The sequence below is a fragment of the Vulpes vulpes genome, chromosome X (assembly GCF_048418805.1).
Source record: "Vulpes vulpes isolate BD-2025 chromosome X, VulVul3, whole genome shotgun sequence".
Classification (NCBI taxonomy): domain Eukaryota; kingdom Metazoa; phylum Chordata; class Mammalia; order Carnivora; family Canidae; genus Vulpes; species Vulpes vulpes.
Window position 1 is genome coordinate 89,432,383 of NC_132796.1, and position 24,735 is coordinate 89,457,117.

A 24,735-nucleotide genomic window follows, 5' to 3' on the forward strand; every position below is an offset into this window, starting at 1 on the left:
GGCAAAAGGAATGCCATATTCTAATAAACTATAGCTTGTTTGATTGCTCATGCAGAGCTTACATGAAGTGTTGTTTGACTCCCTGAATTGATGATGAATTGATCAATTCATATAATTGATATGAATTATATGAGTTCGGGGTCTTTTTGCTTTCCACAGAATACCAGGCCTAGTGTTGAGCTCACAGATATTCAATTATTTATACAAGGAATATTATAGTATACAGATACCACACGAATAAAGTTGGATTTATATTTTTAAAGTTTATTTAAGTAATTTCCACACCCAATGTGGGGTCAAACTCATGACCCCAAGATCAAGAGTTGCATCCTCCTGAGCCAGCTAGGCACCCCAAAGGTAGATTTTTCTTTTTTAAAAAAATTATGGTAGAAAAAAATTATGGTAGAGACCCCAGATAAATACCATCATTTCATACTTCCAAACAATTTTCCCATTATCTTTTAAATATTTTATCCTTGATGATAATAGAATTATTTTTTAATGAAACTTTGGGGGACTCCTTTGTGGGAAGGTTGGCAAACATTTCTGAATTTTTCTTAAAGATTTTATTTATTAGGGATCCCTGGGTGGCGCAGCGGTTTGGTGCCTGCCTTTGGCCCAGGGCGTAATCCTGGAGACCCGGGATCGAATCCCACGTCGGGCTCCTGGTGCATGGAGCCTGCTTCTCCCTCTGCCTGTGTCTCTGCCTCTCTCTCTCTCTGTGTGTGACTATCATAAATAAAAAAAAAAAATAAAAGAACCTTAGTTTTTTTTTTTAAAGATTTTATTTATTAGAGTGAGCTAGAGAGAGAACAAGCTGGGGGAGGGAGAGGGAGAATCAGACTCGCAACTGAGCAGGGAGCCTGATGTGGGGTTCCTCAGACCCTGGGACCATGATCTGAGCCAAAGGCAGCTGCTTAATTGATTGAGCCATCGAGATGCCCCTAAATTTTCTCTCTCACATCTCACCCAGTGGGTCTCACCCTTCTGGAACTGGTTAGATCTGTGTTGTCCACTATGGTAGCCCCTAGCCATATGTAAAGTATATTCACAACCATGATCAATTTCCATTAGACCTCTACTCTTTGCAATTCTTTACCCAATAACAGATGAGATTAGGATTATACTTTTTGACTATTGAATATACAGTGATCAAATCTGTAATCATGACCTCAGTAGTACCATTTTCTGTATCACTGAATCATATTTTATCTATAAGACTGGGTATAAATAAGTTCAAAGAAACAGCATATTAAGATAAGTAGCATTTTATAAAGGAATACTTGTATATAAAAATACAATCGAGAATCAATCTGGTTTATTAAACAATTTAAGATTTTATTTTTTTGAGAGAGAGCACAAGTTGTGGGAAGGGGTAGAGGGAGAGGAACAAGCAGACTCCCCACTGAGCGGGGTCATGACACTGGGCTCCATCCCAGGATTCTGAGATCATGACCGGAGCTGAAGTCACTGACGCTTAACTGACTGAGCCACCCAGGTGCCCCTTAAAAAAAGTAATCTTTACACCCAATGTAGGGCTCAAACTCACAATTCCAAGATCAGGAGTCATGCTCTATCAACTGAGCCAGCCAGGCATCCCTGAAGAGCATCAGTTTGGTTTAAAAAGCCATTGTACCAGGGATCCCTGGGTGGCGCAGCGGTTTGGCGCCTGCCTTTGGCCCGGGGCGCGATCCTGGAGACCCGGGATCGAATCCCACGTCGGGCTCCCGGTGCATGGAGCCTGTTTCTCCCTCTGCCTGTCTCTGCCTCTCTCTCTCTCTCTGTGACTATCATGAATAAATAAATAAAATCTTAAAAAAAAATTAAAAAAAAAAAAGCCATTGTACCTTAGGACCCCCCAGGAAATCAAACAATGGAATGCATTCTCTGATATAGTTATTAAATTACATATTGATACACTAATATAATTGAAAGTGATAACTGCATAATTCTTTAAAATATGTTGTTGGGGCAAGGTGACACAAATTGGGTGTCATACTCAGGGAGATACTTTTTATCATTGTACTTACACTGAACATGACTTGATCTGTATTAGTTGCATCTGAGACCACATGTTAGGGTGCTTGATAAAGAAGTTTTATTATTTTTTAAAATTAACAATGCTTAATTTAAGCAAAAGCCCCAATAATGAAAATCAGGTAAATTTCTAAAAAGTGCTTTATGCACTGATGGTCAATAATTTGAAGCCTGAGGCCCTCTTGAGGAAATTCTCTTTCTGGTTTGCAAAAGCTGTGGGAGACCATTAACATCATGAGGCCAGTTACAGGAAATATTGATCTCTGAAATGTCATGGTCTCACACCCTATGGGGGCACTTATGGATCTGCTTTAATATAGCATGTGCAGCCCCAATTATAGAGCAAATCAGCTCCAATTATTTCACACGATTATAAGTACATGAGCTATTATATTCACCCCTGGATAAAGCTTCTGAGTAGCCACTGAAATTAGGCAAATGGTATGGTAATTCAAGGTGAATGGTGAGGTTAAGGCTTCCATACCCCAAAACACCGGATATGATGGAACTATGAGCATGGGAAAAGTCTCAAAATTTGAAGAGGTATACAAAAACCAGGGCAGACTCTACTCAGGTTAAGTGAAACTGCCAGACTATCAAAACAAGTTGAAAGGAGAGTTCCAGAGAACTCATTTGCCCAGCAGGAGTAAAGAAATCTCAACTGGTATAGATTCTTCATAGTGACCACTGCATAGAGAAGTAGAGTTACGCTGAACTTGTATATGCTGAGGAATGCCATTATTTTAGCTCCTGGGAAAATTATTAACCTTTATAGGTAATTTTCACTTTTTCTCCCAGGGACAGACTTCAACTTTCACTTTAACATTAGTTGGGAACATTTCTTTTGTTGCTTGGTTGTGTATTTTGAGAAAGCAAATCCATGGGCACTTTGCAGAGGCTCATAACATATACCAGTATTATAAGTAATGGAAACACAGAGCTGAAAGTTTTACTTTACTCACAAATTCACAACTAGAGATTTTATTTGCATATCTTAGAAAGCTAAAAAGACATGTTAATTTTCTTAACCGATCAGCAAAAATATGTGCCAAGATTCATAATTTAGAGTTTATCACATAAATATATTTATAAATATATCTTTTATTTGCAAAATTATCATTCTTAAAACATTTCTTCGCAACATGTTTGAAATTTTCACGTGTTTTAAGGGAAAAAACCCCTGCCCTATTTAAAAATGTACCATTAAACATTAATGTGCAACTAAACCAGTGCCACCAAACTAAAAAAGAAAAAGAAACATATCACTGTGTTGGATATGTAGTTGTTACTACAAATAGTCACAATACCTGTCCTATATGGTGATCGTATATGCTCTTCTTTCACTTCTCAGTCATTGTCAGAACCATTTGGAGGTAAGAAAACCAATGCATCGTGGAAAATATGCCCAAATGCCCTAAGACGGTATACCCCATACATCATCACATGCATCTGATTAGGAGTCAGTCCATTAAAAGTAACAGCCATATCTGAACAGCATCCTTCTACCACCAGGTTGGGGTGATTAGTCATTGCCTCTTTAATAAAAAGCCCAACGGATTTGGTATTAAATACATCTTTTCCTTCAGAATCTTCTGCATTTTCTGCAAACACTCCAGCATATTTCAGGCAGACTGCTAGCTGTTTATCTTCAGATATCTTCCAAATCATCCCTCCCTGTTCAGGACACTTTTCAGGTATACTGAGGAGGCTGTTAAGTCTTTTCATTGATTCTATACTTAAGACAATGCCTCCATCTACACTCACATATTCAAAGTCTCCAGATTTTATAGTGTGGCCTAGATAGAAAGGTTGTGACGGATCCTTTTTTAACAAAAAATACTTTAAGTTTTCAATAATGGCAAATGTAGTGGGTCGTGCAAGGAAGAACCAGTTGTATTGGTCTCTATATTTATCAAAGGCATATTTGTAAGCTTTTCTCATCATTAGCCACATGTCATTTGTTTCCATGTCAATTGACTCAAATACTTTAACATTTTCAGAACTGAAGAATTCTGCTTTGTCACAGTGTTTGGTCCAAGTCTCCTTCACTGCAGCCCAAAGACTCACATCTTTGGGTTTTACAAGGATGATACAGTACACCCGAAAGCTCTTACTGAGCTCCATGCGTTCATCCTCTGAAATTTTCAAGATATCTTCTTTATTAGGTGCTTGTAGGTGATGATGCTCATGATGGTACATTCTATTTCCATGACCAATCCTAACGTGTCCTAGCATAGTGATCAAGGCACAGAAAATGCTTCCAAGCATCACACCCTTCAAAAATGAACTGCTTTCAGAAAGCATTTTTCCTATAAAGAAGAAAAAGATCCTTAGGATACTTAATAGAAAAGAATTAGTCTAACGATCTGATTTGGTATACCTTACATACTTACATTTTGCTCTTAACATTAAAAAAAAGTTCCCAAGTTTGAAATCAAGTTAGTTGCATAGAGTAAGTACCAAGAGGACTAAGAATCTTTAGCTTCCAATGTTATCCGATCACTGTTTTCTATAAACTGGAATTTTACAACAACACCTCTATGCACTAGAATTTTCTGGGAGGCCATTTTTGTGCTTCATCTATGGGGATTAATTAACTAAGTACTAAATTAACCCTAGAAACCAATGTTACAGAGGTGGTCAGTGCATCATTCTCTTTAAAGGAATTTCATTTCACAAGTTTGCATATTATTTAAATACTTCTATAGATCTAAATGGACTTTACAACAAAATCTTATTGAACAGATAAAATCACCTACTATTAGCAAATCACCAATGGTATCTGTGCTGGCATTTCTGTTCACAACCTAGTGCTTTAACTGATGGCTGCTGTCCTTAGATGTTTGAGTACATCTATAGCAAATTTGTTGAGATTGATACATGTTAATATGTACTCTTTTGTTCCTAAGACTAAATGGTTTGCGATACAGTATCCCAACTAACTGATGTAATAAAAGCCCATAATTAAAACAGTTAAATTATTTGGATGAGAACTGACTCAATACAAGCACATCCGGGGAACCATTAATAAACATTTTTATTTCTTCCAAAGGCATTTTCTTATTCTTTGGGGAAGTAAAAAGGGAAAAAGTCTACACTTCTATTTCAATTAGAAATTAAAAGAAAAGTCAACATTAAATACAACTGTTGAGATTTTACCAGTCTCCTATCTCCATAAGGGATGTTCTACTGAGCTACTTAGACTTCTCCGTTTGTGTCTTAAAGTTGAAAGAAGTCTTAAAAGGTACCTAATATCATTTCTCTCATTTTAAAGATAGGGAAAGAGAGGGTCCACAGAGGTTAAGTAACTGACCCAAAGTCACACAGTCGGTGGTAGAACTGAGCCAGAAATCATATCTCCTGCTAATAGTGTAATGGTTTTTCTATTACAGAATAATGATCTGAAGAGTGCTTCTACTCAGTGTTGAAAATTTAACAGATGAGTTACAGAGTAAATTTGTTTTCCTACAAATGAAAAAAAAATGTGGGGTTTGTTTAACTATAATTGACATTTTGCATCCATCACAGCATCCTGCTGTAAGGAAACCACTCACTGGTTTTCTTCTAGAGGAAATGGACTTTGACTTTTACTAGAAGGCCAAGATGTGGAATAGTTTGGCAGAGGAATTCCTGGATAGAGCAGGCAAAGAGGCAGGATGCTTTTCCTGTGTCACTCACAGAACTTGGTCAATAAATAGCTCTAAGAAGGAAAAGAGAAATGACAGAAGACAAGTTCTGCCCAATATCACAATTATCAGATGTACTCTAAAAGTAATTTCTATAGGATTTTGACATTTCATACTACACAATCTTCATTATTTCTGGCCCGTATATTTTAATTCACACGAGTCTCTTGGCTTGAGAATAGCATATGCATGTCAGAATTTTTCCCAGTGGGATCATATACATAAGTTATTCTAAGGAGTAGATTCTTTCCCATCGCGGGGGCAAAAAAAAAAAAAGTAACACTGGAGATGTACATGATAGGAGTGCAGAGGAGAGGGAAACTTAAACTGCACACGGGCACAAATGAGGCAAAAACTACCAGAATGGCTTCTGAGATGGTATCTTTTTAGAAGGTGAAGTATGGTAAAGGGAGGAGGACGAAATGGAGAACAAAAATGAGAGGGAGGCCGTGGTCACCTCACAGCCCCACGGAGGGGCCAAGGCAACGCCTCCACGCAGGCGACTCTCCCTCTCCCCCCGCTAACTACTGCTCCTACTGCACCTGCCCGGGTACCCCGCGTGGAGCATGCTGGGACTGAGCCAGAACCCAAGCCTTCCCCCCAGGAGAGGTCCGCTCAGGGTGCGGGCCCACGCCCCGGCACTCACCCGCGTCTAGAACCGCTCAGGGGCGGGAAAGCGCAGCCGCGCACGGCTTTCCTCTCACGTTCCCGCGCCTCCCGGCAGCGCTCTCGGTCGGGCTGCTCTAGATGCAGGCGGCGTCCTCTCGTTGGTTTCACTAAAGGCGGGGAGGGCCAGGAAGTGAACGCTGCGACGGCGCGAGCAGCGGGGCGGAGCCACCGGCCCGTGCTGACGTCGGAAGGGCCCGCACGCACGCCGCGCTTCCTTATTCCCCGCCTCCTGCTGAGTTCAGAGCACCCCGGCTTGCCGGCGTGACCCGCACGCCAGCCTGTACCCAATGGGACGCCCCAGAGGCGTGCATGCGTACGACCCGCTGACACCTCCCACCTCTTCACCTTCTCTGCGTGGAAACCGCGAGATCGAGGTAGAGCCTTGCTCCTTGCAGCGCTAGTGACAGGTTTCTCTGGTTTCTCTAACGTGCCTCCTGCGTCGTTGCACCCTCATGTCGACGGGAAGGGTGCGCCACCCAGTATTCTTGGGCTGGGATCAAAATGCAAGCCCCAGAAATATTCCTCGAGGTATGAGGGCAAGGATTTTCTATGGTTATTGGAATGGCATCTGAAGCCCCACTGACCGGAATCCAACCCTGTCTTCACCGCGTCCTTTGGTATGCTGGGAAAGTTACTTCACCTCGCTATGCCTCAGTTCCCTCCCTTGTAAAGTACAGAAAATAACACGGTTGTGCTAACTCATGGGAGATTAAATGAGAGAGTGCATAGGATTCCGTTAGTAAAAGACCAAGCACAGAGTAAGCATTCATTAAACGTTGGCAGTTATTATTCATCCCTGTGTCACTAGCACCTAGCCTAGTGCCAGCGCGCAGTAGACAGAACATATTTGTGGAATTAATGAATGTTAGAGCTACAGATGAGGAGCCCAGGACCGGAAAGGAAAGGAATTTCATAAAGGCCACACAGTAATTAATGTAGGAAGTGGGACTAGAATCCAGGTTTCCTAATTACAAGTGCAGAACTCCCTGTTAAATGTGTGATCGTTTAAAACTTATTTTTTGTGGTAGTGAGGGGTTTTGGCTAAACACAAATTTCCCCAAATATTTAAAATGTACTGTCAACTGGTTCCATCCAAATACCATTGAGTGGAGACTCTCTCAGGCCTGAGTTCCTAAAGATAAATGTTTGAGTATTGACAGTGACTCAGTTCAGGTAGACTGAAGGTTTCAGGAAGCACTGAAACAATGAACAAATAGGCTTTAGGCATTTACTGTCCTGGCAGCACTATCCTAAATTCTGGTGATACAGGGGTGGACAAAATTGGCCCCTGCCTTCATGGAGTTCTCAGTCTAGAAGGGAAGAAAGACATTGAACAATTCATTACACATAATTATAATGGTAGAATGTTCTCTGAAAGAATACAAAAAAAATCTTTAGAACTGGAAAGGAACTTAAGACTGTAGAGTATCTCCACTATATTTTGTTAAATACTATATATTGTCATTGTCACATATATAAATATATATGTGTATGTATATAGTGGGGTGAAACAAGTTGCAGAATAATGTGGACAGTATGCTTATACTTTGGTGTAAACAGAATTTTATATATGTGATCTGTTTGTATGAGCAGGGAAGGTTGTGGAAGACTCAGGCTGTTCATATTGATTACATTAGGAGGTTGAGGTGGAAGTGATTAGCTTTGTCTTTATACATCCTTGTATTGCATTGTTTCACTGGTTATAACAAGTGTTGGTTACTTTTGAAGAACAGCAAATAAAGGGATCTTCAAGATTAGAGGGACAAAAAGTAAAAGAGGAAAAGTTACTAATAAAAATATCTTTTTGGAGGTGCCTGGGTGGCTCAGTTGGTTGAACGCTGGACTCTTGGTTTCAGCTCAGGTCATGATCTCAGGGTCATGAGATTGAGTCCGGCCTCGGGCTCCTGGCTCACTGGGGAGTTTGCTGGAGACTCTCTCCCTCTCCCTTTGCCCCTCCCCCCTGCTTGCACTCCCTCTCTCCATCTCTCTCTAAAAGTAAATAAATAAATCTTTTAAAAAATACCTTTTTAAAGGAGTGCAGAGAACCACTCTCTGCTTGCAAAAAAGAACTAAGGAAGGACAGATTGAAATGGAATTCAGAATTCAGAGATTGACAAGGTGACAATTCAAAATGCCACTTCCTAGTACAGGACGGTATATCAAACTGGAAGTACTGATACAGGATGCTCTGAAACAGAATAAATCAAGGGATTTTTAACACCAAAGGCACTGTTAATGGGAGGTTGTCCAAGAACTCAGTTCTCTACTTAAATCAGAACTGAAATATACTTAGCATTTGAGTTTTTTAAAAAGATTTATTTATTTATTTATTCATGAAAGACACACACAGAGGCAGAGACACAGACAGAGGGAGAAGCAGGCTCCACACAAGGATCCTGAAGTGGAACTCCATCCCAGGTCTCCAGGATCAGGCCCTGGGCTGAAGGCGGCGCTAAACCACTGAGCCACCCAGGAATTCCCAGCATTTGAAGTGAAGTTAGTAAGATGATTGACTTGTACTTAGGTAATTACAATTTTAATTTTTTTTAAATAAAGATTTATTTATTTGAGAGAGAGTGCAAGCAAGCACACCATGAGGAGAGGCAGAGGGAGAAGAGAATTTTAAGCAGGACCCTGAGATCACAACCTGAGTGGTAACCAAGAGTCTGACCCTTAACCAACTGATTGCATTTTTAAAACACCATTCCAGGGGCACCTGTGTGGCTCAGTTGTTTAAGTGTCTGCCTTCAGCTGAGGTCACGACCCTGGGGTCCTGGGATTGAGCCCCTCATCGGGCAACCTGCTTCTCCTTCTCCCTCTGACCTTTCCCACCATGCTCACTCATTCTCTCTGTCTCTCTCAAATGAATAAATAAAAAATCTCCAAAAAAAAAATCCCCTACACCATTCTACATTGTAGCCCTAATTTAAAAATACATGCAATTAATATCTATTAAAATTAAGAAGATTTATTCTCTTGGCCCAGCCAACCCACTTCTTAAAGTCTCTTGCCCAGAAATTAAAGCACCAGAATGTAAGGGTAAATGTAGAAGAGTAAATGCATTTTTACCTATAATAGCAAAGGGGGGAAGCATCCATCAATAAGAGAATGGTTGAATTAATTATAGCGTATCTCTATGGTGAAATATTAAGCATAAAATAAACAGCTTATTTCACTTTCCTACACTAAACACTTCGCTAAACACACTAGCCTGCACCTTGTGCAGGAGGTTGCTTCTGAGTTTGGTTGTCCTCAGGTACCCGGCGCTTAAGGCAAGACTGCATTTAAAACTGACAATTATGTGTTTTTGATAAAGACCTCCTGTCAGGTGCATGCATTATTCAGCATGAGAAGTCATAAATTTCTAGTAATTGGCAATTTACTTGCATGTGAGCACTCAGATTTTCAAAATCTGTCTAAAGGCCTTTGGGAAATTAATACGGCTTTCCACAACAGTTCACTGGAATAGTAAATATTGAAGAAAATGTAAGGTGGATTGTTGTCTGCATAACATCTTTTTGGAGGGTAAAAATGTCTTCTATGTTTACCCAAATTAAGTACCTGTAATGTATGTACCTCTTCTGCTCAGACTTTCACAACTGTTCATCTTAAATAAACAAATTCCCTTGTCTGGGCAAATCCATTATTGTTTCCATTTGAGTATTGTTTGGTCCCTAAATGAATCTCATTTGTGTTTTCAGGAATATTCATGCTTGTAATCTCATTTCCAAGATGTTTTTTCCATTTGATGGCCATCTGAGAGTTTTCTTAAAAAAAATTTGCCTTCCAGCAGATACATATTAAATATTTACAGTATGTCAGTTACTGTGCTAGATATTGTTTCTTTTAAAAACTTTTTTATTACGGGAAATTTTAAACATACACAGAAATAGAAGAGTATAATGAAATCACATGTACTTTTCTTTAAAGAATTTATTTATTTATTCACAAGAGACACACAGAGAGAGAGAGGCAGAGACACAGGCAGAGGGAGAACCAGGCTTCATGCAGGGAGCCCGATGTGGGACTCGATCCCAGGACTCCAGGACCACGCCCTGGTCTAAAGGCAGGCGCTGAACCGCTGAGCCACCCAGGGATCCCCCAAAATCACATGTACTTTTAAGGAAGCTTCAACATCATGAGTTCAAAGCCAGTCTTGTTACATCTATACCCCTTCCACTTCCCTCTCTTCCAAATGATTATGAAGGACCTTCAGGACATCATAATTTAATCCACAAACATTTTAATGTGTATCTATAAAATATCAGAGCTTCTTTAAAAATAAACCTACAATACAACTAGACAACTAAAAATTGATAATTTCTTAATATCAAACATCTAGTGAGTATTCAAATTAGTATGTTTCTCAGTCCTTTGTGTTTCTTGTAAATGGATAGTTAGATCTAAAGTAGGATTGCCAGATTTAGCAAATAAAAATACAAAGTACCCAGTTAAAACAGAATTTTAGATGAACAATGACTACTTGTTAGTAAAAGTGTATCCCAAATTAATGCATGAGACATATGAAATATTGCATAGGATATACTTACTCTAAGAAAATTATTTGTTGTTTATCTGAAATGCAATTTTAATTGGGCTTCCTGAATTTAATCTGGCAATTATAACCCTAATCTAAAAGCTTTGTTTGATTAGGGTTCAGTTTGGGGTGTAGTGGGGGGCAAAATTAACTTCATAGATTGTGGTGTGTGCTTCCTTCAGGAGCCGTATAATGGTTGTCTCTGTGATGATAGCTGCATTGATGCCTAGTACCTAGATCTGTAATTCATTAGGGTTATAATATGGTGATCTTCTAATTTTCCAAGGCATATTTTTCCAGTTTTTTAATTTTTTTAAGCTCTAAGCCCAATGTGTGGCTTGAACTCAGGACATTGAGATCAAGAGTTGCATGTTCCATGGACTGAGTCAACCAGGTGCCCCTCAAGGCATAATTTTTAAAAATATTTCATTTACTTATTTATTTTACAGAGAGAGAGGGATGGAGAGGTGTGAGTGGGGGAAGGGGCAGAGGGAGAGGGAGAGAATCTCAAGCTGACTCCTGCTGAGCATAGAGCCAGACACAGGGCTCAATCTCAGGACCCTGAAATCATGACCTGAGCTGAAATCAAGAATTGGACGCTTAACGAACTGAGCCACTCAGGCACCCCTCAAGACATTAAAATTTTGTTTTACTATATTTCTCTCTGTCTCTCTTTCTCTCTATATATATACACACATACATAAATGGTGATTTTTTTTTATGTTTATATTATTTGCATATGTGCTCATATATATGTGTGTATATGCATATACATGTATAGATTGATATGGATATATAGTGATTTATTTCAATGAATTGGCTAACTCAGTTGTGGGATCTGTCTGGGCAAGTCCAAAATCCATAGGGCTAGAAACTCCTCAAGACGTATTTTTAAGAGGAACTTTGGTGTTATGATTAAGAGGTCAGGTTCAGGCATAGGAAAGATTAGGCTTGAGTTTTGGCTCAACTGTTTCCTAGCTGTGTGACCTGGGGCAAGTTAGTTCACTCCTCTCAGCTTCAGCTTCCTCATCTGTAAAACAAGGTTCATAATAGTACCTGTCTCATAAGATTTGTTTTAAAGACTTTATTTATTTCTGAAAGACGCAGAGAGAGAGAGGCAGAGACACAGGCAGAGGGAGGAGCAGGCTCCATGTAGGGAGCCCGATGTGGGACTCAATCCCCGGACTCCAGGATCACGCTCTGGGCTGAAGGCAGACGCTCAACTGCTGAGTCACCCAGGCGTACTGTCTCATAAGATTTTGAGGGGATCAAATGAGTTAAGGTATGTGGAGGGTTTAGAACAGTACCCAGCACACAGTAGATGCTTATGAGGGCTAGCTAAAATGAGACTCTTAAAGAATTATGGCCTTTAAAATTCAGCATTTTTTTTTTGATATTAGAAACTTTAAATCTTCCATTCAACAGTTAAGTTATATTTGCACATTAATAAAACCAGTCAAGATTTATTGAGTGAATAGCCTCTTATATTTGTTTAATACTTTGCAGTTAACAAAGGCCTTCTTCACATGCATCCATCCTCATTTGATCCTTATACAGGCTTTTAATTGGAAGGACTGGTCTTACCGTTTTTTATATCTGAAATCACACAAGAGAGCAGGGACTGAGTCTTAACCCAAGACTCTTTTGATGGAAAACATTAAGTGAGCAAAATTGTGTGGTCCTCCCTCTGTGTAATGCTTTCATTTCTTGGATCCAGTGACATCACTATCTTGTTTTCTTTTTCAACTTCTCACTTCTTTCTCAAACTACTCTCATCCCCATCCCAGAGGGCTCTTTCTTCTCTTCCCGAAGGTACTTGTTCTCCAAGGTTCTATCCTTGGGCCATTTTTATTGCTATAATCTCCTTCCATGATATCTACTTAGTAGCTTCATTTATTCAAAGAGCTTCATCATTCTCTCTGGGAAGATGATTTCTAATTTGTATTCCTGGCCCCTACCTCTTCATTGAGTTTTAGGTCCAAAATTTCAGTTGCCTGCTTGAATGTCTACATGCAGTTTTACACAGAATCTTACAGTCAATGGGTCTGTTTACCTGGATCCTAATTTCTTTTTTTTTTTTTTTTGGATTCTAATTTCAACCAATCAACTACAAATAAACAAAGAGAGCACTGAGGAAATTTGAATACTTACTGATGACATGAAGTATTTGATGATTAATTTTTTTTAGGTAGGATAATTGTATGTGGCTATGTTGAGTATCTTTTAAAAATGTATAGTGAAGTGTTTATGGATGGTGTTATGTATCTGGGATTTACTTCAAAATAATCCAGTTGGGGAAAGGAGGAATAGGTAAGGGTATTGATGAAACAAGATTGGCCATGAACTGATAATTGTTGAGCTAGGTAATTGATATGTACATAGGACTTCAATATCCTATTACCTCAGTTTCTATGTTTGAAAATTTGTATTATTCCCTTCCCCTTTGCCCCTCTTCTCTCTCTCTCAAATAAATAAATAAAATCTTAAAATTTTTTTAAAGATTAGATAGGTTCAAAACCAAATTGGTCAACCGTGCCTATGTCCATCTCCTGAAAATCATTTTCCTATTAATGTCCCCAATCTTCCCAGTCACTTATTATGAAAACCCAAAGTTCTCTTGGTTTCCTTCTCCCTGACCTCTATACCTAATCAATTGGTAAGTTAGGCTGAAACTCCCTTCACAGTGAATCTTGCTTACTCTTTTCAATTATTAGTAGTAGAATTGCTACCATTCTACTAAGTACTTCGTTACTTCTTGTCTGAATTAGTGTGATAGCATTAATAAATTTCTCATTTCCAGTCCCTCCTCCCTTGGCATATGTAAAGCATCTAGCATAGTGCTTGGTACTTAGTCCCTCCTCCTTTTTTCCTGAATCGTGAATTCATCTTCTTTACTGCTGCCAGCTTCACCCTGATGATAACATCTCCCGTCCCCGAGGGGACTGCTCCTCTCTCTTCTTTCAGCTTGCTTCCTCCCTGTCCCTCTTGGATCCTGCCACCTCACTGCTGCCTCCACTCCACCCCAGCTGCCATGCTTTGTGGAGGAAGCATGTGTGTCTGAATAAAGACTGATTTCTCAGTTCCAAATTTAGATATAAGAGCAGGGTTTTTCCTAGCTGTAGGTGAGTGGGCCTTTACATACAGACAAAACAGGCATATGAAGTGTGAGTAAGAGAGAAACAGGTTTCAAAGCTACCTCTTTTTCCCCCTAACTCAGTGGGGAAGAAAAGATATTGATTGACACCCCCCCCCCCCACAGGGTCAGGTAAATGCAGATGGCAAAGAAGGAGCTGGGTAGTTAATATTGCAGCAAGCTGGGGACTTCTTGAGGAAACACAACTTGCCTAGTCTGGCCAAGGGAGGAAGAGTATGAACTGCCTTCTTTGGGTCACAAAGGGCCAACCACAGTATGGATTGGGTGAACATCACATAGCGCAGGCTGGTCCTAGGAAGATAGCTACAGAACTCTTGCTTTTGGTGGCCTGCCTGGGTGTAGTTCTGTCTGTTATGGGGAGAAGCCAGGCATCCAGGGGCTGGCTGGTCAAGCACAAACAACTCATCCTTTAAAAAGAAAATGCTGGGATCCCTGGGTGGCGCAGCGGTTTGGCGCCTGCCTTTGGCTCAGGGCGCGATCCTGGAGACCTGGGATCGAATCCCACGTCAGGCTCCTGGTGCATGGAGCCTGCTTCTCCCTCTGCCTGTGTCTCTGCCTCTCTCTCTCTCTCTCCCCCTCTCTGTGACTATCGTAAATAAATAATAATAAAAAAAAAAGAAAATGCTAGAAGTCAATCACATTCTTACATTTTAAGCATAACACTTGCAACTAAAACCAAACTGCCGTATCATAATCAAGATGCATCCGCCTATTTTATATTTAAGGCCCACAGGCTTCAACGAATTGAGGGGACCATCTGCTGAGAAAGAAAGTCTCATTACAAAGTGGCATTTGTTTGCAGGCTGAGGCCTCAAAAGGGATTGTCTTGGGAACCTGGACAAATGTCCTGTGTTAGTGCTCAGTGCTCCCAACCCTAGCACTTAGGTAGAAAGAGCACAGCTTTGGAGTCAGATAAGATTGAATTCCTCCCCCAGCATTCACAGACTGGGTGCCTTGAGCCACAGGACTTTGGAGGTTTGAGTTTCCTCAGTTTTCTCATATGGAAAATGGGAATTCAATTATACCTGAAGTTGTTGGGAAGATTAAAGAAGATCAAGTGTCAGAAGCAGCCCAGAACTATTGCTTCCTTTCCCATGCATGACCCAAAACTTAATTCTCCATCTTATTCCCTCTGAGCTTTGCATTTCTTGTCTTCTTTGCCTAATACCCACTTTCTCATGCATAGACATGGCATGCTTTTAAACAGATGTTTTTTAAATTTTTTAAAAAGATTTTTAAAAAAGATTTTATTTGGGATGCCCAGTGGCTCAACGGTTGAGCATCTGCCTTCAGCTCAGGGTGTGATCCTGCAGTCCCGGGATCGAGTCCCACATTAGGCTCCGTGCATGGAGCCTGCTTCTCCCTCTGCCTCTGCCTCTGTCTCTGCCTCTCTCTCTCTCTCTGTCTCTCATGGATAAATAAATAAAATATTTTAAAAATAAAAAAAAAGATTTTATTTATTCATGAGAGACAGAGGCAGAGGGAGAAGCAGGCTGCCTGTGGGGAGCCTGATGTGGGGCTCAATCCCAGGATCCCGAGATCACAACCTCAGCCAAAAGCAGATGCTCAACCACTGAGCCACCCAGGTGCCCTCAGATCTTTTTTAAAAAAAATATTTCTTTGAGAGAGAGAGAGTGCATGCACACATGTGTGCATGAGTGGGGGGAGGGGCAAAGGGAGAGAACCTTTAAGCAGACGCCCTGCTGAGCATGGAGCCCAAGCAGGGGGAGGGGCATTCAATCTCAGGATCCATGAAATCATGACCTGAGCTGAAACCAAGAGTCAGAAAGCTCAACCAACTGAACTACCCAGGCGCCCCCAAACAGATCTTTGAGCAAAAGATCTGAAAAATAAATTTTGTTCTAATGCTGTTATTTGTTCACCTCTCCAGAAGATAAGGAAGTGAAATGGAATTGCCCTCAGATACACTGGTCAGAAGGCAATTTTGCCTCTTGTGCAGCATGATGAACAAATATATTCTCAAAGTCTCCCTGTCTTATGTTCCTGTAGTTGAGAAAGGATTAGATCAGTTAGCTGGGACAAATGCTGGTTGCAACTCAGGGGTGGGAATCAAGGAGCAGGTTGGTTAGAGATGGGGAATTTGGGAATGGGGATGCTTTTAGATTAGATTCTAACTAGATAACTGCTACTGAGGTGACAGCTTTATTTCAAGTGAGACTATGAATTTGGCTGTATTCCTAGTGAGAACCCACTAAAATTTCCTCTAAATCAAGAAACAAAATTAAAAAGTGATGATTGAGATTGGCAGAATGTAATTGCTGAAGCTGAGTTATAATAGATACCTGGAACTTAATTGCATTGTTCTCTATACTTTTACGTGTATTTGAAAATATCTAAAATTGGATGTTTTTTGTTTATATGGTAAGTATGGGACAACAGAGGTAACTCAAGAACTGGAATTTTGACTGTCGTGTAAGAAAAAATAGTAGAAGATATTTGGACCAAAAGAATTCCATAGAGATGTGATTTCTATGCTTATGTAGTTAACTGGATTTATTTGAAGGATTAAATAGTATGCAGATAAAATATTTGGTGGATGTTATATAAATTGATCTCATGAAACTTTTTTAAAAAGATTTTGAGAGAGAACGAGCAGTGGTGAGGGGCAGTGGAGAGAGAGAGAGAGAGAAGCAGACTCCCTACTGAGCAGGAAGCCCAATGTGGGGCTCAAACCCAGGAGATCATGACCTGAGCCAAAGGCAGACCCTTAACCAACTGAGCCACCGAGGTGCCCTGACCTCATGACTTTTGATAAGATGTCACAACCACTGTTTTTAAGGGAATTGAGTCATTATAGGACTGTGACCCTCTTTCCTCTGAGTAGATATTGCTTTAGAAGTATGAAACAAGGGACGCCTGGGTGACTCAGAGGTTGGGCAGCTGCCTTTGGCTTGGGTCGTGATCCTAGGATCTGGAATCGGGTCCTGCATCGGGCTCCTGCAGGGAGCCTGCTTCTCCCTCTGCCTGTGTCTCTGCCTCTCTCTCTCTCTCTCTCTCTCTGTGTGTGTGTGTCTCTCATGAATAAATAAATCTTAAAAAAAAAGAAATAGGAAATAGAGGTAGAGATAAAGGAGGTTAAAGATATTTTAACATTTCAAAAGCATGATTTCTTAGGAAGGGGGAGTAGCTAGTTTTAAAAAAAAATGTTTACAAAATATCCAAAGGGAGGAATACACAGTGAAATCTCCAAGTGGAAGATTATACAAAACTTTCTGACAATGAAAAGCTTAAAAAAAAATGAAAAGCTTAGTTGATGGGAATAAACTATAAGGAGATCTCATGGCTATGGTCACTGGCTCATTACTGAATACCTAAAGACTTTAACATAGGTAATGTACGTATATGTGTTTGATGCTGGAGTAGGTCCTGGGATTGGTTGTGTTACTCAGCAGAACAGGTTTTTCCCCTGCCAGGATTGGCATTTGAAAAAATTTTTTGTTTAAAGATTTTATGTATTTATTCATGAGAGACACATGGAGAGCGAGGCAGAGACACAGACAGAGGGAGAAGCAGGCTCCATGGAGGGAGCCTGACGTGAGACTCGATCCCAGGTCTCCAGGATCACACCCTGGGCTGAAGGCGGCGGTAAACCGCTGAGCCACCCGGGCTGCCCAAGGATTGGCATTTTGGAAGGTATAGGCAGATACTGGAAGGGATACTCGTGATCCATCCTTTTGGGAGCTGGGAGAGAGTATAAAGCTAAAATCTAATTGGGAAGAAAAATAGTTGGTCCTCAGAAGCTTTCCTTCCTCTTCCAGGGAGAGGGTTGATCAGCCTGCTGACAGTGGAAAAAATGAGTCAAAAGCCTCCTTGTCCAGAAGTTTTCCTTTTTGCATGAAGGAAGGAAAATGAAAACAGCAAGTTCTCACGGTGGTGGTTGCAGAACAACACATTTCAGGATGACAGCTGAAGAGGCAAGGTGTACTCCTGACAGGACCAGCTACAGAATCTGCAGGATCCAGTGCAAAATGAAAATGTGGGGTCCCTTATTCATGAATTATTCAGAATTTCAAAATAGTGACAATAGGGTATTAAACTAAACATGAGCTCTTGTAAGCATGGAACTCTTTGTGATAGCATGGGTTCTATGCCCATCAAGCTGACCTTACTCCTGCTGCCCAGGAATAGTGATAGCAAAGATTCAGAAGGCATTAATGGAAAATGACAAGACAGAAAATCAATATCATCTGACATTTCACCACCTGGAAACAACTGTGTTATCCTTTTGGTATATATCCTCAAGATTATTCTATATACGTATACATATGTAGACAAGTATTCATACAGTTCTTATACGATGGAAATGGTATATCATATATTCTCTTCTGTAGCCTTTTTAAAAAAACTTAATCATATTTTAGGGAGCTTTGCATGTAGTAAATATAGATCATTTCAATCCTATTGTATAGAGGTTCCATGATTCATTTAATCAAACCCTACTGTTGGGTGTCTGAGGGTCTTGAGTTTTTCATTATTACAAATGATGCACATTGAATATCAGTAAAACTGAGTGAGAATTGAATAGGTTAATCAGTACAAAGCCCTCCACAGAGTACTTAGCAAAGAGCAAGGTCCTTATAAATGCTAGTGTTATTTTTATATTGTCAAATAGCCCTGTGTAATGGTGAACTAATTTATGTTCCCAACAGCAGGGTAAGAGGGCTTGGTTTTCCTAACTCCTTGCTAGTTGTTTCAATTTTTGTCTTTTTGTATTTCTTTCTCTGTTAATGGCCTGTTCATGTTCTTTGCCAGTTCTCCTGTTGGATTCCTCTTGCTTTGACATTTTTAATTGATTTCTGTATTGGGGCTATCAATCCTTCATAATATGAGTAGCAAATACTACCCCCCCCCCAGGTTTTTTTTGTTTGGTTTTGTTTGCTTTAACCTCATAGATATTTTTAAGTTTAGTATGGTTAAATCTGTCCCATCTTTTCCTTTAGGATTTCTGTCTTTGCTGTCCTCCTTTAGAAAGTCTTTTGCCACAGAACAGGTTTAGAATTCAGTGGTGGGGAAGGCTTTCCTGCCTTAGATTAGCTCCAGCAGGTTTCATCTGAGGCTTCATTCTTCTGGGGTGTGGTTTTCCAAATTCTGTCAATGGAATTCACAACTCTAGACTACTTAAAACGTATATGGGAGGGGAATACCTTTATTAACTTTAAATCTACTTGTGAAGACACAAGATGTATTAAAAATGAGTGTTTTTCTATCTTCATCCAACCGAGAAAATACTTTAGCTCCTTCAATATTTTCTGCCTTTATTTGCTTTCTATGGAAAGGTCTGTTTTCGCTGAAGCTATTGTTTTGGGGGATCCAACCAAAGAGAAATTGAATTTCAGATGCATTGAATTGGGGTTAGCAGGATATATTTATATGGTTTGCTATCACTTCTGCATGTAGTTAAGTTATTGGTGGCTGTAGCAGTGTAGAAATGACTTGTGGGAACACTTTTATTTATTTTTTAAAAATATTTATTATTATTATTATTTATTCATGATAGTCAGAGAGAGAGAGAGAGAGGCAGAGACACAGGCAGAGGGAGAAGCAGGCTCCATGCACCGGGAGCCCGACGTGGGACTCGATCCCGGGTCTCCAGGATCACGCCCGGGGCCAAAGGCAGGCGCCAAACCACTGCGCCACCTAGGGATCCCTGGGAACACTTTTAAAGCAGTAATTCTAAAGCTTATTTATGATTAGTCATTACATAAAAAACTTGACATAGCCTAAAATCTTAGAGCTTATATATACAAGAAATGATAGAGATTTGATATTTGAGATTTGATAGAGATTTCCCAAATTTGACAATAATCAAGAATATCTATGTGACATCAATCAGTGATGGGTTGGGAAACCGAAAGAAAACTTTCTAAACTCTTGGGAAAAACTAAACTGCTTCCCTGTTCTCTCTGTAGACATTATAGTACAAAAGTGGTTTCAGACAAAGAGGTGATCAAAAGATTCAGGCAAAAAAATATAGAAAAGATAGCAGGAGGGAAACTGAGTGGGGAAAAGTTAGAGAGGGAGACAAACCATGAGAGACTCCTAACTGGGAAACAAAGGGTTGCAGAAGGGGAGGAGGGTGGGGGGATAGGGTAACTGGGTGATAGGCACTAAGGAGGGCACTTGATGGGATGAGCACTGAGTGTTATACTATATGTTGGCAAATTGAATTAAATAAAATATTTAAAGGAAAAGAAAAGGTAGCAAGGAGTTGTATCAGTTAATATAACGAAAAAGAACGTTTTTAAAATATTTTGTAATGTTTGTGGTTTTTTGTCAGTTTTTAAAACTTGTAGTTTCTTGTCATTTATTGTAACATTCTAAATAGATATTCAGGATTATACCTAATTTTCCACTTTAACAGAAAACTTACTTAACCCAAATGGTATGAGCTTCAGGCCCCAAAAAAGCTGGACCTACCACTTCCTATGTAGTTAAATATTGATAGTCATTTGGAGTGTTTCATGTCACAGATGAGGGCACTGGCTTGCCCAAGCTGGCAGAGATGGGGGAGAGCCAGGATCCAACCCCGAGTCTGTCTGGCTTCATGGTGTGCCCCCCCCTTTCCAAAACTGTCTTCTTTCAGATGAAAATGTATAGTAGTCAACAAATTATGGTAATAATGATAATCTACTGGTCTCTTCATGGCCATACTCACAGTTGCCACTGAGGGCCCACTGCATTAACACTAAAGAACCATGCTCTTCCTTCCTTTTACCCATCCTGCTTTTTGGGCAACACTGACCTTTTAAACTATTTTGTTGATGTCAAATGTGGATGTTAGCACCTGGGCTGCCATGGTACCTTTTTCTTCAAGAAAGGTAGACCCCCAGGGCATATGCCTGGATCATGCCAGTTCTTTTTTTTTTTAAGATTTTATTTTATTTTATTTTTATTTTATTTTATTTTATTTTATTTTATTTTATTTTATTATTTTATTTTATTTTATTATTTTACATTTTTAAAATTTAAATTCAATTTGCCAACATATAGTATAACACCTAGTGCTCATCCCATCAAGTGCCCTCCTCAGTGCCATCACCCAGTTACCGTAACCCCCCGCCCACCTCCCCTTCCACAACCCTTTGTTTGTTTCCCAGAGTTAGGAGCCTCTCATGGTTTGTCTCCCTCTCTAATTTTTCCCACTCAGTTCCCCTCCTTTCCCTTATAATCCCTTTCACTATTTCTTATATTCCACGTATGAGTGAAACCATACAATGATTGTCCTTCTCTGATCGACTTACTTCACTCAGCATAATACCCTCCAGTTCCATCCATGTCAAAGCAAATGGTGGGTATTCATCATTTCTAATGGCTGAGTAATACTTCATTGTATATATAGACCACATCTTCTTTATCCATTCATCTGTCGAAGGACATTGTGGTTCCTTCCACAGTTTGGCTATTGTGGACATTGCTGCTATGAACATTGGGGTGTAGGTGTCCCGGCTTTTCACTACATCAATATCTTTGGGGTAAATACCCATTAGTGCTATTGCTGGATCATAGGGTAGCATTATTTATAACTTCTTGAGGAAACTAATGAAAATGAAAATACAACTGTTCAAAATCTTTGGGATACAATAAAAGTGGTCCTGAGACAGAAATACATCACAATATAAGCCTCCCTTAAAAAATTGGAAAAAACTCAAATACACAAGCTAACCCCTCATCTAAAGGAATTGGAGAAAGAACAGCAAATAAAGCCTAAACCAAGCAGCAGAAGAGAGATAATAAAGATTAGAGCAGAACTCAATGACATAGAGACCAGAAGAACTGTAGAACAGATCAACAAAACCAGGAGCTGGTTCTTTGAAAGAATTAATAAGATAGATAAACCCTAGATAAACCCTAGCCAGTCTTATTAAAAAGAAAAAAGACTCAACAAAATCACAAATGAAAGAGATCACAACCAATACCAAGGAAATACAAATGATTTTAAAAACGTATTATGAGCAACTATATGTCAACAAATTAGGCAATCTAGAAGAAATGGATGCATTTCTGGAAACCCACAAATTAACAAAACTGGAACAAGAAGAAATAGAAAACCTGAATAGGCCAATAACTAGTGAAGAAATTGAAGCAGTTATCAAAAACCTCCCAAGACAAAAGTCCAGGGCCAGATGGCTTCCCAGGGGAATTCTATCAAACATTTAAAGAAGAAATAATACCTATTCTACGAAAGCTGTTTCGAAGGATAGAAAAAGGGAGGGAATACTTCCAAACTCGTTTTATGAGGCCAGCATTACCTTGATTCCAAAACCAGACAAAGATCCCACCAAAAAGAATTATAGACCAGGGACGCCTGGGTGGCTCAGCAGTTAAGCATCTGCCTTCAGCTCAGGGTGTGATCTTGGAGTCCTGGGATCGAGTCCCACATCAGGCTCCCTGCATGGAGCCTGCTTCTCCCTCTGCCAATGTCTCTGCCTCTCTCTGTGTGTCTCTCATGAATAAATAAATAAAATCTTAAAAAAAAGAATTATAGACCAATATCCCTGATGAACATGGATGCAAAAATTCTCACCAAGATACTAGCCAATAGGATTCAACAGTACATTTAGAGGATTATTCACCGTGACCAAGTGGGATTTTTCCCTGGGATGCAAGAGTGATTCAACACCTGTAAAACAATCAATGTGATAGATGACATCAATAAGAGAAAAAAACAAGAACCATATGATCCACTCAATAGGTGCAGAAAAAGCATTTGACAAAATACAGCATCCATATCTGATTAAAACTCTTCAAAGTGTAGGGATAGAGGGAACATTCCTCAATATCTTAAAAGCTATTTATGGAAAGCCCACAGCGAATATCATTCTCAATGGGGAAAAACTGAGAGCCTTTCCCTAAGATCAGGAACACAAGAGGGATGTCCACTCTCACCACTGCTATTCAACATAGTATTAGAAGCAGTCAGAAAACAAAAAGAAATAAAAGGCATTCAGATTGGCAAAGAAGTCAAACTCTCCCTCTTTGCAGATGACATGATACTGTATGTAGAAAACCCAAAAGACTCCACCCCAAGATTGTTAAACTCATACAGGCAATTCAGCAATGTGGCAGGATACAAAATCAATGCCCAGAAATCAGTGGCATTTCTATACACTAACGATGAGACTGAAGAAAGAGAAATTAAGGAACAATCCCATTTACAATTGTACCCAAACCATAAGATCCATGGGAATAAACCTAACCAAAGAGCTAAAGGATCTATATCCTAAAAACTACAGAACATTTCTGAAATTGAGGAAGATGTAAAGAGATGGAAAAACATTCCATGCTCATGGATTGGAAGAATAGATACTGTGAAAATGTCTATGCTACCCAGGGCAATTTGTACGTTTAGTGCAATCCCTATCACAGTACCATGGGCTTTCTTCACAGAGTTGGAACAAATAATCTTAAGATTTGTATGGAATCAGAAAAGACCCCAAATAGCCAAGGGAATATTGAAAAAGAAAACCAGAGCTGCGGGCATCACAATGCCGGATTCCAAGTTGTACTACAAAGCTATGATCATCAAGACAGTGTGGTACTGGCACAAAAAAGACACATAGATCAATGTAACAGAATAGAGAATCCAGAAGTGGACCCTCAACTCTATGGTCAACTAATATTCGACAAATCAGGAAAGACTATCCACTGGAAAAAAGACAGTCTCCCCAATAAATGGTGCTGGGAAAATTGGACAGCGACATGCAGAAGAATGAATCTAGAGCATTCTCTTACACCATACACAAAGATAAACTCAAAATGGATGAAAGACCTAAATGTGAAAGGAATCATTCAAAATCCTAGAGGAGAACACAGGCAACACCCTTTCTGAACTTGGCCACAGTAACTTCTTGCAAGATACATCCATGAAGGCAAGAGAAACAAAAGCAAAAGTGAACTCTTGGGACTTCAGATAAAAAGCTCCTGCACAGCAAAAGAAACAGTCCACAAAACTAAAAGACAACCTACAGAATGGGAGAAGATATTTGCAAATGACCTATCAGATAAAGGGCTAGTATCCAAGATCTATAAAGAACTTATCAAACACAACACCCAAGAAACAAAAAATCCAATCATGAAATGGGCAGAAGACATGAACAAATCTCACAAAGGAAGACATAAAGCCAACAAGCTGCATCACGTGCCATCCGGGAAATACAAATCAAAACCACAATGGATCGTGCCAGTTCTTACCTTCTCAGCTTGGAGGAGAGCAGGACCTCCAGGTCACAGCCTTTCCACATTCCAGTGTAAGATTTTATTTTATTTTATTTTTTAAAGATTTTATTTATTAATTCATGAGAGACACAGGCAGATACATAGAGGGAGAAGCAGGCTCCACACAGGGAGCCCGATGTGGCACTCGATCTCGGGACCCCAGGATTATGCCCTGGGCTGAAGGCAGGCGCTAAACCGCCGAGCCACCCAGGCATCCCATTCAGTGTGAGATTTTAGCCTGCAGATCTCAGCAGGGCAGGTGGAAGCTGAAATAAGCATTTTGAGGGACTGTGAAAAAATGTGAGGCAGGGCTCGCCTTCTTAAGTTAGAGTTACTTGACTCCAAGCAAGCTTAGGGAAAGCATTTTGCAGGTGTCTTCTCAATCCCAAAGACTGAGCCTATACCTGACTCCTTCC

At 39.9% G+C, this 24,735-nt stretch overlaps 1 protein-coding gene and 1 long non-coding RNA gene across 5 annotated transcripts in view; one reads left to right on the forward strand and one right to left on the reverse strand.

Annotated features, from left to right (window-relative positions):
* Nucleotides 1-243: 243 nt before the first annotated feature.
* On the reverse strand, nucleotides 244-6,505 carry C1GALT1C1 (C1GALT1 specific chaperone 1). Its single transcript, XM_026017887.2, has 2 exons — nucleotides 6,370-6,505; nucleotides 244-4,346 (listed from the first exon to the last, which is right to left on the reverse strand). Exon 2 carries the CDS (start codon nucleotides 4,339-4,341, stop codon nucleotides 3,385-3,387), a length of 957 nt encoding a protein of 318 aa, XP_025873672.1. The 5' UTR covers nucleotides 4,342-4,346; nucleotides 6,370-6,505; the 3' UTR covers nucleotides 244-3,384.
* A 40-nt stretch (nucleotides 6,506-6,545) lies between these two features.
* The window catches only part of LOC112934432 (uncharacterized), a 31,697-nt gene continuing 13,507 nt past the window's right edge, over nucleotides 6,546-24,735 (forward strand). Inside the window, exons 1-2 of one of the 4 annotated variants that reach the window (XR_003237938.2) lie at nucleotides 6,728-6,920; nucleotides 17,863-18,332. This is a non-coding gene — a long non-coding RNA (uncharacterized lncRNA). Of the gene's footprint in view, nucleotides 7,010-17,862; nucleotides 18,333-24,735 lie in introns of all 4 variants that reach the window. The other 3 variants (XR_003237940.2, XR_003237936.2, XR_003237939.2) reach the window with 3 other exon arrangements.